Genomic DNA, 14,461 nt, shown 5'->3' with positions numbered 1-14,461 from the left:
CCGCGTAATCTCATACTTCTAATCGCTTATTCCAGATGCTATCACAGATTCAAATCCATAAAAGATAGTATGCAGTTTCTGAGGCAAGTCGTGGTGGCGGTATTCATTACGGGCGCATATGGCGAGCTCTTAGTAAAGAGGATCATGTATCAAGAATCATGGTCGATGAATGTCTGGCGCCAGCTGGTATAACCTATCAAATACCTATCTAATATATTCTAATGATAACAAATGCGTTCTATGAAGTAGAAAACTGTTGTTGGTGGCAAAATATAACGATGGGATAGTTGTACAGCAAGCAAATAGAGTTTACAACACGTATAAGAAAACAAAATGCCTATGTGATGTAAGAACATTTGGTACTTTGGGCAAAGGATTCGAGGACAAAGGTTGACGATATTAACACAGATGATTGTTCCCAATGGCACAGGATATGTAACTGTTGCAAACGAACACCTGTCCGTCCCTGTGCTTTCATAAGCTGAACTCACATACCTAGATGAGAAAAAACACAACACATTTGATTACATCTGGATATATGATGATGTTTAAATGACACGTAAAGTAACAAATGTAAAAGCAAACAGTATCACATTGAAAACTGTTCTTACCTGGAATGAGTTCATGAAAGTGTCGAAGAAGTAGCTGACATATTTCACCAGTCCCGTGACATCTTCAGGAAGGCCGATGAAGACGATGTAGTGAACGCCAAAGAGTGGGATCAACACAAGCGTGGAGCGGGTCAGCTTCCTGAAGATATGAAACAGAAGTACAGGTATAGTTACAAATAGTGTTGAATATTCCTTTCATGGACCGCAGCGAGTTTAAGAAATTCCTAATAAATTCTGCAATTAGCATCTGCTTTACATAATCATCATTTAATTAAACCAATCATAACTTTAATCTTCATACCACAAATCATGATGGTTCGTCAACCCCACTTATGTTATGATATTCTATCATTAATTATATGCTTGCATAGTTGATATGTATCAATATTTTCCCTTTCTCAGTTACAAATCACATGCAGCCGACGTATCTATTTTTTCATTAATCATGCAAATAAGATGCTGATCTGTATGGTTAATATCTAAGTATACGTTTGTAAAGAGACATCCAGGTAAACAATATATAAAATATTATTTACTTGTACTGCTGCGAATGTTCTCTTGCTCCGTTGGCTTCTCGTAGTTTCACCGCAAGAATCCGTACTATATTCAGGAACAGGATGAAGTTTATCTGTAGAATAAGGTACAACAACAGTGTTTCTGTAAGAACTATAGACCTCACGCCAAGTATAAAGAATGGTCTGATATCTGGGAAAGGGCGTGTGACGTTCAAACCCTTTGTTTTGCCATGGAGTGTCTCTAAAACAAGTCATTTTCTGGCAGTAATCATCCACGCTTATTTGATGACGTCAATGAGTGACGTCGAATGGCCGAGAGGCCACGGGTTCGACTCATTGCTTTTCCTTACTTGACTATATATCCTTTGAAACTGTACTTTATATGACTTTCCTCACTCCACCCAAGGGTAAAAATGGGTACCTAACTTGGTTGGGGAGGTGAAAGGCGGTGGAAGAGTAAGGTAGGCTCCGCCTTCCAACACCGTGCCCTAGACACAGTACTCTACCTCTTCGGCCTAAAAAAGGCTAACGTTATATGGGAATACCTTTTTCTTTACTTGTAATGACCTAAACATATACACTCGGCACAAAAAGTTTGGAAACTTAACTTTGGTCGATCGTTTCTCTATTGTTTCTTGATAAATTTCAATGATATACACTCAGCACAAAAAGTTTGGAAACTTAACTTTGGTCGATCATAGCTTCGTTGTTTCTTGATCAATTTCAATGATTTATATATCATTACAAAGCTTGTGTGCTTTTCTTTCCCTTGATACCAAACTTAAAAATTTATAAGTTAACGCGAAAAAATGGAATGTCGTTGCTAACTGTCCATGTGCATAATTTGTCCTGTCGTAATCAAACACATCTATTGCCCTTACCAGTACAGACACCAAGATGGGACCCCTGTAGATCCACCAGTACTGCAAGTGTTTGATTTCCCAGCAGCTGTGAAAATTACAAAATAGACAATTAGCACGGTTACTATCCAACAATCATTATATGATGGTGGCACATTCCATCATTCCCATTGTCGAATAAAATATATCCAAAGTTAAACACTAATTGTTGTATAAGCATTGAACGGATTGTTCTGGTTTTCAAGTAGCGTTGTGTTTGTGATCAGAATGAAACGATATTGTAAATGGCAGGTTTCTTGAATGAAATCAATGGCAAGACAGCACACCGCAGTTTGGAGCACAATGAAGTAGAGGACATGATCTCGGGGCCTTCGGACCAGAAGGAAAGTAGACAACATCATGACAAAGGAAGTATAACATTTCAAGTAGATGATCTATTCTGTTATCCCAAGAGACAAGGGAATCGCTGTGTGCATTCAATTAACGGCGAAAGATATAATGTCCAAGAATTGTACTTTGACCAGTTAAGGTCATGCTGATTGTAGATTGTAGCCCCACCGTGTGTCCTGGAGTGTTGCTCGGACTGAAATCCACGGGATCATGAACAACCAAGGTGAACCTGAAACAGCACAGAGTACCACATATAAGCGACACTTCTGAAATTGTCATTCGTGATTGCACGTCTTTGTCAGTTGTCACCTATATTGGGAAGTGTGTAACCGCAACGTACAAACCATAGTTCCACGACCTTCGACAAATTATACTGTCATCTATGCATGATTATTAACTTATTAACAATAACCGGGGGTGACCTTAGATGTCACGTTTTTTTACGCGCTCGAACTCACGGCGCTCCATCGCTGGTTGCCAGAGATTGGTCAGGTTTTATGAATGAATTTTGAACATAGTCATCTGAAGACCATACTTGGATAAGAAATGCATTCATATTGTTCCTGAGCCCTTCACGCTCCGCGTTACAAGCGGAAAATGCTGTGAGATGTTTTCGCGAATGTTCGTTCTGATTTAGTGCTACGCCAGATAGTGTGCCTAACTTAGCACGCTCTTGTAATTTTTCTCAGTTCGGAAGTTGGTGATCAAGTTAAGAAAATTTAAACAAAGCTTGTACTCGTTAACGTTGTTTTTCTTTGGTCGGCTTTCTTTTTAACAAACACTTAATGACCCAAATTTCAGCGTTTTATGAAGTGATATTTCTTATGTGTATGATAGTTGTGCATCTGCTTGGCACAGGTCGTATATTTAGGCGCCAGGCCGTCTAGCTACGCAGTGACCCTCTATTTAGCACTACCATCATTATTGTCAAAAACTATTTTCGACGATTCAAGAAATGAATATGTACACATATGTTTTAAATGAAAATGACAGCTATGTGCATGAACTTGATTTATTAACCTTCCTTATAAGCGTCACAAACACGGCGTGCTTATGCAAAGTAAGATCAGTCAAAAATCCGTGCCATGTTAGGGCGCGTGACATCTTAGGGCATCCCCGTTATATCAGTATATTATTCTAAAAACCTCCACGACCTCATACATTGGCCAAAGGATTCAAACCCTTAACGACTGATGTATTATGAGTGTTTTTTCATTATCATGCAAAAATTTCATTAATTGATTATCTTCTCCAACCAAATAGCAGAAGTTGTCTTAAGAATGACTTATGTCTTAAGTGTTATCGTAACAAAGAAGGCTATTCTAGCATGTATTGGTAAATTATGCAGATTAGGCCTTCTTTTGCATACTTCATATTCAACCATGTTCACATTCACATAACTTCCAAATGCAACAACTTTCAAAGTTTTTAGAGCAAATTAGGTCTTTAATGCATAACTTTTATCCATCAATGTCCCTCTATTTATCAGTTACATGTTACATTTAATAGTCTTATGATAGAATGTAGTTGGTTTATAAGATGTCCAAATTAATTATGCAAATTAGGGTATGATTTGCATGATTACCATTTCAATATATCTATATATATATTTATGCACATTAAGTCCTAATTTCATTGTTCACATCTCTGTCTAAGCTACCTGCATACTGAATATCATGGAAATCTGTCGTTCCTTCTTCAGTTATCCATGAAACATTTTGACAAAAACGCCTCTGCTGTTTCAGCTGCTATGAGGCCCAAACTTACTCCTTTTCTCCCTTACATCACAAGCTACCACCAGTGGTGCTACGGCACGCCTGGGCCAAAAACTACCCAAAACTATACCTCAATTTTCTAGGTGGGTAATAATTGCACATCACATTTTAATTAGTTTCTCACCATTCCTACAAGTGCAAAAAGGCCTGTTACATATTTCCTTTTTATGCATGAAGACCATTGCCGGAGTTTTTGTTCGAAATCAGGTAAAATTCATGCAATGCGCGCGCTAATGTCATCCATGAAATTTACTTGCTGTGGCCTTAGAAGATTCTTTGCTTGATATGCTCAATGTAGTGTGCAGCACATATATGCTACCGTGCGATTAACTCTGAACTGCAGATCACGATTTTGACCTTTTTGTAGGGCCCAAAAAAGCTTCACTGAGTTTCCCTGCCCCAATAGATAATTCACAATATATAGGAAACGGAGAATAATTCATGTTTGGCGGGACTTTGTTTGATATGCTTAACAGGACATATGTGCTCTCGTGTGACTGACTTTGGAGATCCCGATTTTACCCTTTTCTGTAGTTGAGCTGCACCGTATTTCAGAAGACCTCTAGCAGCCACTTAAACTCATTCATTTTAGGGGTTGAAAAGTACCACATATGCTTGTATGCGAACAGAAATTCAAAACATGGCCAAAATCTCTTGATTCCTGGTTAGCACCGAGTCGAGAGGACCCAGAGCAAATACTCAATCCCATTCCATTTTCATGCACATGTTGCATCTGATATATGGCCTAAAGCGAACATGTGCCACAAAAGATATCCAGAGGCACTTCATAACTGTGTTATGATTAAGGTACTTCATCGATACCGTGTACCCAACAAAGGGATGATAGTAGATCCAACAAAAAATACATGTACCTACCCTATGCTAGTACCATCGGTAGTACCTACCTCATCCTAGCGCGTGTACCATCGGACTTGCCTTCCCCATTCTGCATGAAACACATGACGTCCCTACTCTATTCCAGTACCATGTACCACAGTATGTACTCCATTCTCGTACCACCGGTCGTGGTACCGTGTAACACAGGGACTCTTTAACTACGCCCATTTCAGTATGATATACCACAGGACGTTTTAGCCCATGCTTGTACCATGTGCAAACAGGAGTGTCAATTCATCCCGGCACCACCTGACACCAAAAGTATCAATCCTTTCATAGTTCAATGTCCACAGGATGTACGTACCCCACCCGGTACCATGTCCATCGGATGTACTTATCCCATCCCAGTACCATGTCAACCGGATGTACCTAGCCCATCGCAGTACCATGGACACCGGATATACTTACCCCATCCAAGTACCAAGTACCACCGGAAGTACTTCCGTTCGGAGAAGAAGCCGACGGCGATGAGAGAGTGCAGGAAGAGTCCCTCCACCAGCAGCCAGAAGTAGTTGGCAGCGATAAAGTAGTTGTACAGAGTCACAATGATCTTACATCCGACCTATGGTTAGCACAATGTTTCAGAAAATTATGCATTAAGTTTGAAAAAAGGTCTTAGAAGAAGCGCGATTTGGCATCTATGTTAATATAATAATATCACCATACCGTAATTTGTCTCTCAAGGGAAGGAAGTATCACTTTATGTTTGTGTGTGTGCCTATTGTCTGTCTGCTCGTTTATCTTTAAGTAGACAGCTTAAGAATAGACTTGAATTTCAATGGATTCCATTAAAACGTGCTTGTGGTTTTCTGTGTTGCTGATGCAGTTTATGCATATCAGAGGACGCTTTGGTTCCGAGGGAGGAAAACCACCTCTGATTGCTTGGTAATTCTTGCTTCAATTTTCTATTCCCTTAGTGGTTTATGTGTGCCACGTGTGTCATCGTTGCGTTCTAGTGAGAAGCACACAAATGTGTCCTCTTAATTGTGGCATTAGATTAATCCAAAACAAGTACAAAAGATGTTTTATCTTCCCACCAAGACTGACTCTGGAACTTGTTTCACATCGGATCGGACTTGTTTCCCTCGTCCCCATGTATAATTAGATCATAGGCAGCAGACAGCACTCTCCCATCCCTTGTCTAAACAACCAAGACACGACTACATTAGAATGGTGGGGGTGCTAGTTGACCATAGATGCTTTTGTCTCAGCACGGTTCAAACGTAAGGTTGTTGTCAGTTGGCCAATAAATGCATTGTCGTAGCAAAAACTATTGATTTCTCCTGTGCGATAAGCTTGATTTCCTGGATCCGTTCGCTAAAGCCCCCGTCACAAATCAACAAGAAAGCTTTTTAAACAAGTGCTTCTGCAAAAAGCTGCCATTTTCGCTCAATGAACATGATTATCTACAGGTGGTTAGTTGAGGAGTATATTATAACGAGATGTGATATTTCTAATCCGTCACCCTAGCCCTTAATACATTAACATAAACTTTAGTCCCACAGGATGACCCAAAATCCATAGTCTTTTTACACGGGGCCTTGTTGCAAGCCCGGCCTGTAGCTGCGGATGTCCATACGAAACGACCAGTCATTACCTACTGTATTACATTGCCCTACATATACTTACCAGCGTTCAGTCCTCTTCGGCAAGCTTTCTGGGATCCTTGAACACATAGTTAATCTCGACACCATGTCTGATAATGCCAAACAACTTTTGATTTTACGTGGCAGTTCCATTATTTCTTCTAGCATATCAACTGTAATATCATGTTAGCTGCCCAAGACTATGTCTTAGCAACTGAACGCTTTTAGTTATATGTGTTCTTTTACTTTCTTTTCCGCTGGGGGGGTCGGACTCACACCAACTAGTCATTCATGTTTTAGTATTTTCCATACTGTACAAGTGACGGCTATAATATGAGTTGTGCACAACTGGAGTTAGCCGTCACTTTGTCTTTGTTAATGTATTTCATTCTTCTTTGAATAAAAAACCTTTATCCGTCACCCTTGCCCTTAATCCGTCCCAAAAGCATTTAATCCATCAGCATTACCCATGATATGTCACCATAGCCCTTAATCCGTCACCTTTGCCCTAAATCCGTGGTCATAAACTTTAATCCGACAGCATAACTCTTAATCCATCACCAGAGACCCTAATCTGTCACCCTTTCACTTAATGCGCCATCCTTACCCTTAATCCATCGCCATAACCCTTAATCCATCACCCTAGCCCTTAATCCGTCACCCTAGCCCTTAATCCGCCTGCATAACCCTACATTTGTAATCCGTCGACCGTTCCCTTAGTCCGTCATCATAGCCCTTAATCCGTCACCCTAGCCCTTATTCCGTCAACATAACCCTTAATCTGTCAACATAGTTCTTAATCCCTCACCCTTGCCCTTGATCCGTCAGTATATCAATTAATCCATCACCACAGACCCTAATCCGTTGCCCTTTCCCTTAATCTGTCATTATAACCCTTAATCTCAAGCCCCTAGCCCTTAATTCTTATTATAACGTATCGTACACCATTGGAAAATGAAGGCAGAAATGACATACATGAGGTATAAATGACATGGCACAGGTCCAAATTATGGTTGTACATGTACCAACCAACCAACCAATCAACCATACGTAGAAGCATCCGTTTAATGGTGTTTTCAATTACAATGAACAATAAAAAAATCGAGACATGGTTTGGAATCTACGATCATAATACAAAGACGTCGTATCATCAAACGGATGTTTAAAAAGAAAAAAAGAAAGAGATTCGAACCGAGAACTTTCGAGCCCACATGTATCACTTTGCCGTGGGCGTATGTTCCACGACCTTACCAATTGAGCTAGTTGTACAAGGAATTCTAGTAGCCTATTTTAAAGACATATAATGTTTAAACCTCTATGTATGGTAAAATCTTTTGTCATTTTCTTGACAAAACCAGTTTCTTCTTGTTCAGTTTTGTGGTATAGATGTATGGCAATGTATAAAAACATGGATGTAGTGTACCACCTTCCAAGATCCATGTTAGCCAATTCTGACTTCGTCCCTGTCCAAGAGATGGTACCGTCTCATGGGAGATTTGTGACGGGGTAGATTTTCAGCGAAAAATGCGGTCGACGCTGGGGCGATTGTGAAATTCGGCGAGCTTCGGGCGATCTACAAATTCGGCCGACGCTCGAATGAATTTTGACTTACTAAAATGATTGGCGACGAAAACGAAACGAAAAAACGGCAGTTACGAAAAATCATGTATGCACGTCTGTGTATGTAAATGTGTATGTGCATGTGCATGTGCATGTGCATGTGCATGTACATGTGTGTGTGTGTGTGTGTGTGTGTGTGGCTTCCAGCAGGCGGGAGGCGCGGAAGGCGAGGGAAGAGAACACCACGCAGCCAGTACCCAGCCTTCAGTGCAGCACCTGCACTTGTGGCCGGTGTTTCCGAGCAGGAATTGGTGTGATCAGCTACGCCCGCACCCACAGGAACGACTGAAGTCTAGGTCTACGATGGACGAATATCATCATCATCATCATGTACATATGTAACGTTATGTATTTGTGTATGTTTGTGTGTGAGTGCGTGTTTTTGTGCGTCTGTTTGTTAATGTGAGTGTCTGTGTAGTACAATACTTCCAAGCCTGCGAGGTATAGTCTTTCCACAACAGCAAATTGATATTCAACAGATTCGCTTGTGTAATTTGGATTTAACAGCGACCTCAATGGGGTTTCAGTTGATTTTTTAAAAAACAAATGAATAGATAAGTAAATAAAGATCCTGATTCACCTTACTGTCTCCGTTTAAATCATTGTACGTCGGTTGTCCGATCCCCCCGAACAGGACGGCGTCTTTGATGAAGATAAACACCGCACGGAGGATGAAGGACACGAACAGGTGCAGGTGGATGTAGTTCCGGATACAGTGGAGTTTCCTGTGAAGAGAGCAAGAGATAAAGGATACGAACAGGTGCAGATGGATGTAGTTCCGGATACAGTGGAGTTTCCTGTGAAGGGAGCAAGAGATGAAGGACACGAACAGGTGCAGGTGGATGTAGTTCCGGATACAGTGGAGTTTCCTGTGAAGGGAGCAAGAGATGAAGGATACGAACAGGTGCAGGTGGATGTAGTTCCGGATACAGTGGAGTTTCCTGTGAAGGGAGCAAGAGATGAAGGACACGAACAGGTGCAGGTGGATGTAGTTCCGGATACAGTGGAGTTTCCTGTGAAGGGAGCAAGAGATGAAGGATACGAACAGGTGTAGGTGGATGTAGTTCCGGATACAGTGGAGTTTCCTGTGAAGGGAGCAAGAGATGAAGGACACGAACAGGTGCAGGTGGATGTAGTTCCGGATACAGTGGAGTTTCCTGTGAAGGGAGCAAGAGATGAAGGACACGAACAGGTGTAGGTGGATGTAGTTCCGGATACAGTGGAGTTTCCTGTGAAGGGAGCAAGAGATGAAGGACACGAACAGGTGCAGGTGGATGTAGTTCCGGATACAGTGGAGTTTCCTGTGAAGGGAGCAAGAGATGAAGGATACGAACAGGTGTAGGTGGATGTAGTTCCGGATACAGTGGAGTTTCCTGTGAAGGGAGCAAAAGATGAAGGACACGAACAGGTGCAGGTGGATGTAGTTCCGGATACAGTGGAGTTTCCTGTGAAGGGAGCAAGAGAGGAAGGATACGAACAGGTGCAGGTGGATGTAGTTCCGGATACAGTTGAGTTTCCTGCGAAGGGAGAAAAAGATGAAGGATACGAACAGGTGCAGGTGGATGCAGTTCCGGATACAGTTGAGTTTCCTGCGAAGGGAGAAAAAGATGAAGGACACGAACAGGTGCAGGTGGATGTAGTTCCTGATACAGTGGAGTTTCCTGTGAAGGGAGCAAGAGATGTAGGACACGAACAGGTGCAGGTGGATGTAGTTCCGGATACAGTGGAGTTTCCTGTGAAGGGAGCAAGAGATGAAGGACACGAACAGGTGCAGGTGGGTGTAGTTCCAGATACAGTGGAGTTTCCTGTGAAGGGAGCAAGAGATGAAGGATACGAACAGGTGTAGGTGGATGTAGTTCCTGATACAGTGGAGTTTCCTGTGAAGGGAGCAAGAGATGAAGGATACGAACAGGTGTAGGTGGATGTAGTTCCTGATACAGTGGAGTTTACTGTGAAGGGAGCAAGAGATGAAGGACACGAACAGGTGCAGGTGGATGTAGTTCCTGATACAGTGGAGCTTCCTGTGAAGGGAGCAAGAGATGAAGGATACGAACAGTTGCAGGTGGATGTAGTTCCGGAAACAGTGGAGTTTCCTGCGAAGGGAGAAAAAGATGAAGGAGACGAACAGGTGCAATAGTTATTACAATAACTGACTCGTTTGACCGTTCCATTATTTAGGTGGATACGACTCAACTTGTTAACATTTGTAGCACGATTAGTTCTTCAAAAACGTTAACCGTACTTACATAAGCAAAATCCCCTTTAATACATGACAAATTAGAACAATAATTTCAATACAAGTCAATTCAAACGGAAGGGAAGAAAACAGTAATCTCGACACAGCCCACAGCCCTTATAAGTTATATGGCAAGATGATGATGTTGACCAATCAAATGGAACGAAAAGGAACGAAATGAATAGAAATGGAACGAAGTGGAACGAAATTGAACAAAATGGAACGAACTAAAACAACTTATTAACATTATGAAATGAAATACCAGTAGATAGCGAAATAAAAGGAGTAGACCGGAACAGGAAGTATTTTGAATACAGAAGTGAGTGGTAAATACATTTGACATATAACAGATTTTATTTCTTGAATCTATGTGATAATATTAAATACAACGTTTTTGCCGCGTTTGTGTGGCTAGACTCTTCCCTGAAAATGAAGTCGCCGCATGCAAAGAGATCCGCCGCTGTTTATTGTGTTTACCAACGATCTGCGAATGAACTGCTGCAAATAGCAGGGAAAACAAGCAAACGGAACTGAGTATCAAAGTTAGGACCGGATTATACAGAATTGGTGGTAACATTGCATCTCCCAAAGGGCATGAGGGCAAGCGTAATTTTATTATTTATACACCGTGTTTGCGTGTTGTCTGAACCGTCAAATACATGTCCTGCTCGTTCACGCCCTTCCTTTGTTAGTGAACAAGGAAGCAGAGATGTCTCCAGAGGATTCCACGTCCGTGTTTGAATGAAGTGTGAAATGTCACATTTGTGACGCAGCACATAGCTCCATTTGCATATCATTGACGGAGGTGTCTATTCTCCGACAGTGGTCTGACTTTGAGCCGAACAAATGGTTGTATAATCGTTGTTGCGGAGATATGCATATGCCACGTACTAATTATGGACTTAAATCGTATGTAAATAGCTGGAAAGTTGGGGTTTGATTCAACCAGTCGGTAGCACGCCCGCAGTTCTGTCGTGCATGCTGGCAACAATGACGGCTCATTTGTATGCGGGGCTCCATTTGGGGGAGAAGAGTTCCGTCCCGTAACACGCAAACACGCCTGTATAAAATAATGAAATTACGATTGCCTCATGCCCTCTTGGTGAATTATGAGATGCAATGTTACCACCAACTTCTGTATAATCTAGTCCTAACTTCGATACTCAGTTACGTTTGCTTGTTTTCCCTGCTATTTGCAGCAGTTCATTTGCGGATAGTTGGTAAACACAAGAAACAGCGACGGATCGCTTTGCTCGCGGCGACCCCATTTTCAGGGAAGAATCTAGCCACACAAACGCGGCAAAAACGTTGTATTTAATATCATCACATGGATTCAAGAAATAAAACACGTTATATTATATATTTACCTCTCACTTCTGTATTTAAAATGCTTCCTGTTCCGGTGTACTCCCTATATTCGCTATCTACTGGTATTTCATTTCATAATGTTACATATGATGTTTTAGTTCATTCCATTTCGGTCCATTTCGTTCCATTTCGTACTTTCTGGGGACCCCATCTCTGGCCGGGTTTGTATTCCATATAGACCCAAGGGGACCTACACTCTTGCATAAGTACATTAAGGAGTGGATCACTACCCACCGGGCTATATTTCGGTCCCCCGAAAGTGCGAAATGTAACGAAATGTAACGAAATGTAACGAAATGGAACGAAATGGAACGAAATGGAACGAAATGGAACGAAATGGAACGAAATGGAACGAAATGGAACGAAATGGAACGAAATGGAACGAAATGGAACGAACTAAAACAGCAAATGTAACATTATGAAATGAAATACCAATAGATAGCGAATTATAAGGAGTAGACCGGAACAAGAAGCATTTTAAATACAGAAGTGAGTGGTAAATACATAATATAACGTGTTTTATTTATTGAATCTATGTGATAATATTAAATACAACGTTTTTGTCGCGTTTGTTTGGCTAGATTCTTCCCTGGAAATGGAGGCGCCGCGTGCAAAGAGATCGATCCGCCGCTCTTCCTTCTGTACCAACGATCTACAAATGAAGTGCTGCAAATAGCACGGAAAACAAGCAAACGGAACTGAGTATCGAAGTTAGGACCAGATTATACAGAAGTTGGTGGTAACATTGCATCTCCAAGAGGGCATGAGGCAAGCGTAATCTTATTATGTATACAGCTAGCGTGTTTGCGTGTTGTGTGAACCGTGAAATACATGTCCTGCTCGTTCACACCCTCCCTTTGTTTTGTCGTGAACAAGGAAGCAGAAATGGCTCCAGAGGACTCCACGTCCGTGTTTGAATGGAGTGTGAAATGTGTGGAATTGGTGACGTAGCGCAGAGCTTCATTTGCATATCATTAACGGTGGGGTCCATTCTCCGACAGGGGTCTGACTTTGAGCCGAACAATTGGTTGTATGAACATCGTTGTTGCGGAGATATGCATATGCTACGTACTAGTTATGGACTAAAAACGTATGTAAATAACTGGAAAGTCGGAGTTTGATTCAACCTGTACGCCCACAGTTCCGTCTCGCTGGCAACAATGGCGGTTTATGTGTATAGGGGGCTCCATTTGGGGGAGAAGAGTTCCGTCCCGCAACACGCAAACACGCTGTATAAATAATAAAATAACGCTTGCCTCATGCCCTCTTGGTGACTTATGAGATGCAATGTTACCACCAACTGTATAATCTAGTCCTAACTTCGATACTCAGTAGCCTGGGTGCCATCTTATTTCTACCGGGGCTCCTACACTCGCTACACTAAAAAAAATTATTTTTTTAGGGTAGCGAGTGTAGGAGCCCCGGTAGAAATAGGATGGCACCCAGGCTGGATACTCAGTTCCGTTTGCTTGTTTTCCCTGCTATTTGCAGCAGTTCATTTGCAGATTGTTGGTACACAAGGAAGAGCGGCGGATCGATCCCTTTGCACGCGGCGCCTCCATTTTCAGGAAAGAATCTAGCCACACAAACGCGACAAAAGCGTTTTATTTAATATTATCACATAGATTCAAGAAATAAAACACGTAATATTATGTATCTACCACTCACTTCTGTATTTGAAATGCTTCCTGTTCCGGCCTACTCCTTATATTTCGCTATCTACTGGTATTTCATTTCATAATGTTGCATATGTTTTTAAGTTCGTTCCATTTCGTTCCATTTCTTTCCAATTCGTTCCATTTCGTTCCATTTCGTTCCATTTCGTTACATTTCGTTACATTTCGTACTTTCGGGGGACACCTATATTTGCCACATAGTATCTGATGGCTCGTGGCTCATTTTTCCTTGCCATTGATCCTTGTATGGCAAGCCAGCATACAGGTGCCCTGACAGACTAAGGTATTAATCATTACTCTACATAAAAACCGATACTTCCTTTCCGATATTTTCTGATATAACTTACTGATGTAAAGGTTACTTTTTGAATGCATCGCCAGTCAGTCTGGCAACTAACACTGCGTCGTTACATACATCCAACCGGGCAGCTTTTGACGTAAACTAAACAAAGAGTCATAAATATTTTTTTGGCATTTCTGACAGTCAACGAAAGAAGAGGAAAAAATCTGACTACTCTTAGGCGAGCGCAACAAGCTCTTTACATCTGCTGGAAAAGAATACAAGTCCATGGTGCGATGAAATGGCGGATTATACAGACTTGTATGTACATGTAAATAGACTCACAGGCCCGGAGCTTCTGCTGGGCCGCGCGCTTACGAACCTGGTGTGTTACGCGCCGACCGGCGGGTATACCGGATATGTAGATACAGATACAGACCGGAAATGTACAATTTCTTCGAAAAGATTCTGACATAATTCAAAACCACTCAATAACTCAGCTAAGCTTATTCATCACCATGTCTTGGTTGTCTAAGTTCATAAGTCACACAACTAAGACATTGATTGAAAGCTAAGTATGTCCATTAATCACTGTCACTACAGTGATGAATGTGACCAGCATATGGAGAGCACATAACATCGTAAAC

At 41.6% G+C, this 14,461-nt stretch overlaps 1 protein-coding gene across 1 annotated transcript in view; it reads right to left on the bottom strand.

Moving 5' to 3' along the window:
* Window positions 1–585: 585 nt before the first annotated feature.
* The window catches only part of LOC136439578 (parathyroid hormone/parathyroid hormone-related peptide receptor-like), a gene marked incomplete at its 3' end in the record, with an annotated part of 53,574 nt that continues 39,698 nt past the window's right edge, over window positions 586–14,461 (bottom strand). Inside the window, exons 7-12 of the mRNA XM_066434996.1 lie at window positions 8,835–8,979; window positions 5,457–5,610; window positions 2,545–2,605; window positions 2,008–2,074; window positions 1,148–1,239; window positions 586–750 (exon numbers count right to left, since the gene is read on the bottom strand). Coding sequence (XP_066291093.1) covers window positions 586–750; window positions 1,148–1,239; window positions 2,008–2,074; window positions 2,545–2,605; window positions 5,457–5,610; window positions 8,835–8,979 — 684 coding nt within the window. The remainder of the gene's footprint in view (window positions 751–1,147; window positions 1,240–2,007; window positions 2,075–2,544; window positions 2,606–5,456; window positions 5,611–8,834; window positions 8,980–14,461) is intronic.

This window comes from Branchiostoma lanceolatum, chromosome 8 (genome assembly GCF_035083965.1).
Source record: "Branchiostoma lanceolatum isolate klBraLanc5 chromosome 8, klBraLanc5.hap2, whole genome shotgun sequence".
Classification (NCBI taxonomy): Eukaryota; Metazoa; Chordata; class Leptocardii; order Amphioxiformes; family Branchiostomatidae; genus Branchiostoma; species Branchiostoma lanceolatum.
Note: the sequence above shows the minus strand (reverse complement) of the source record. Positions and strands in the feature narration are given on the sequence as shown.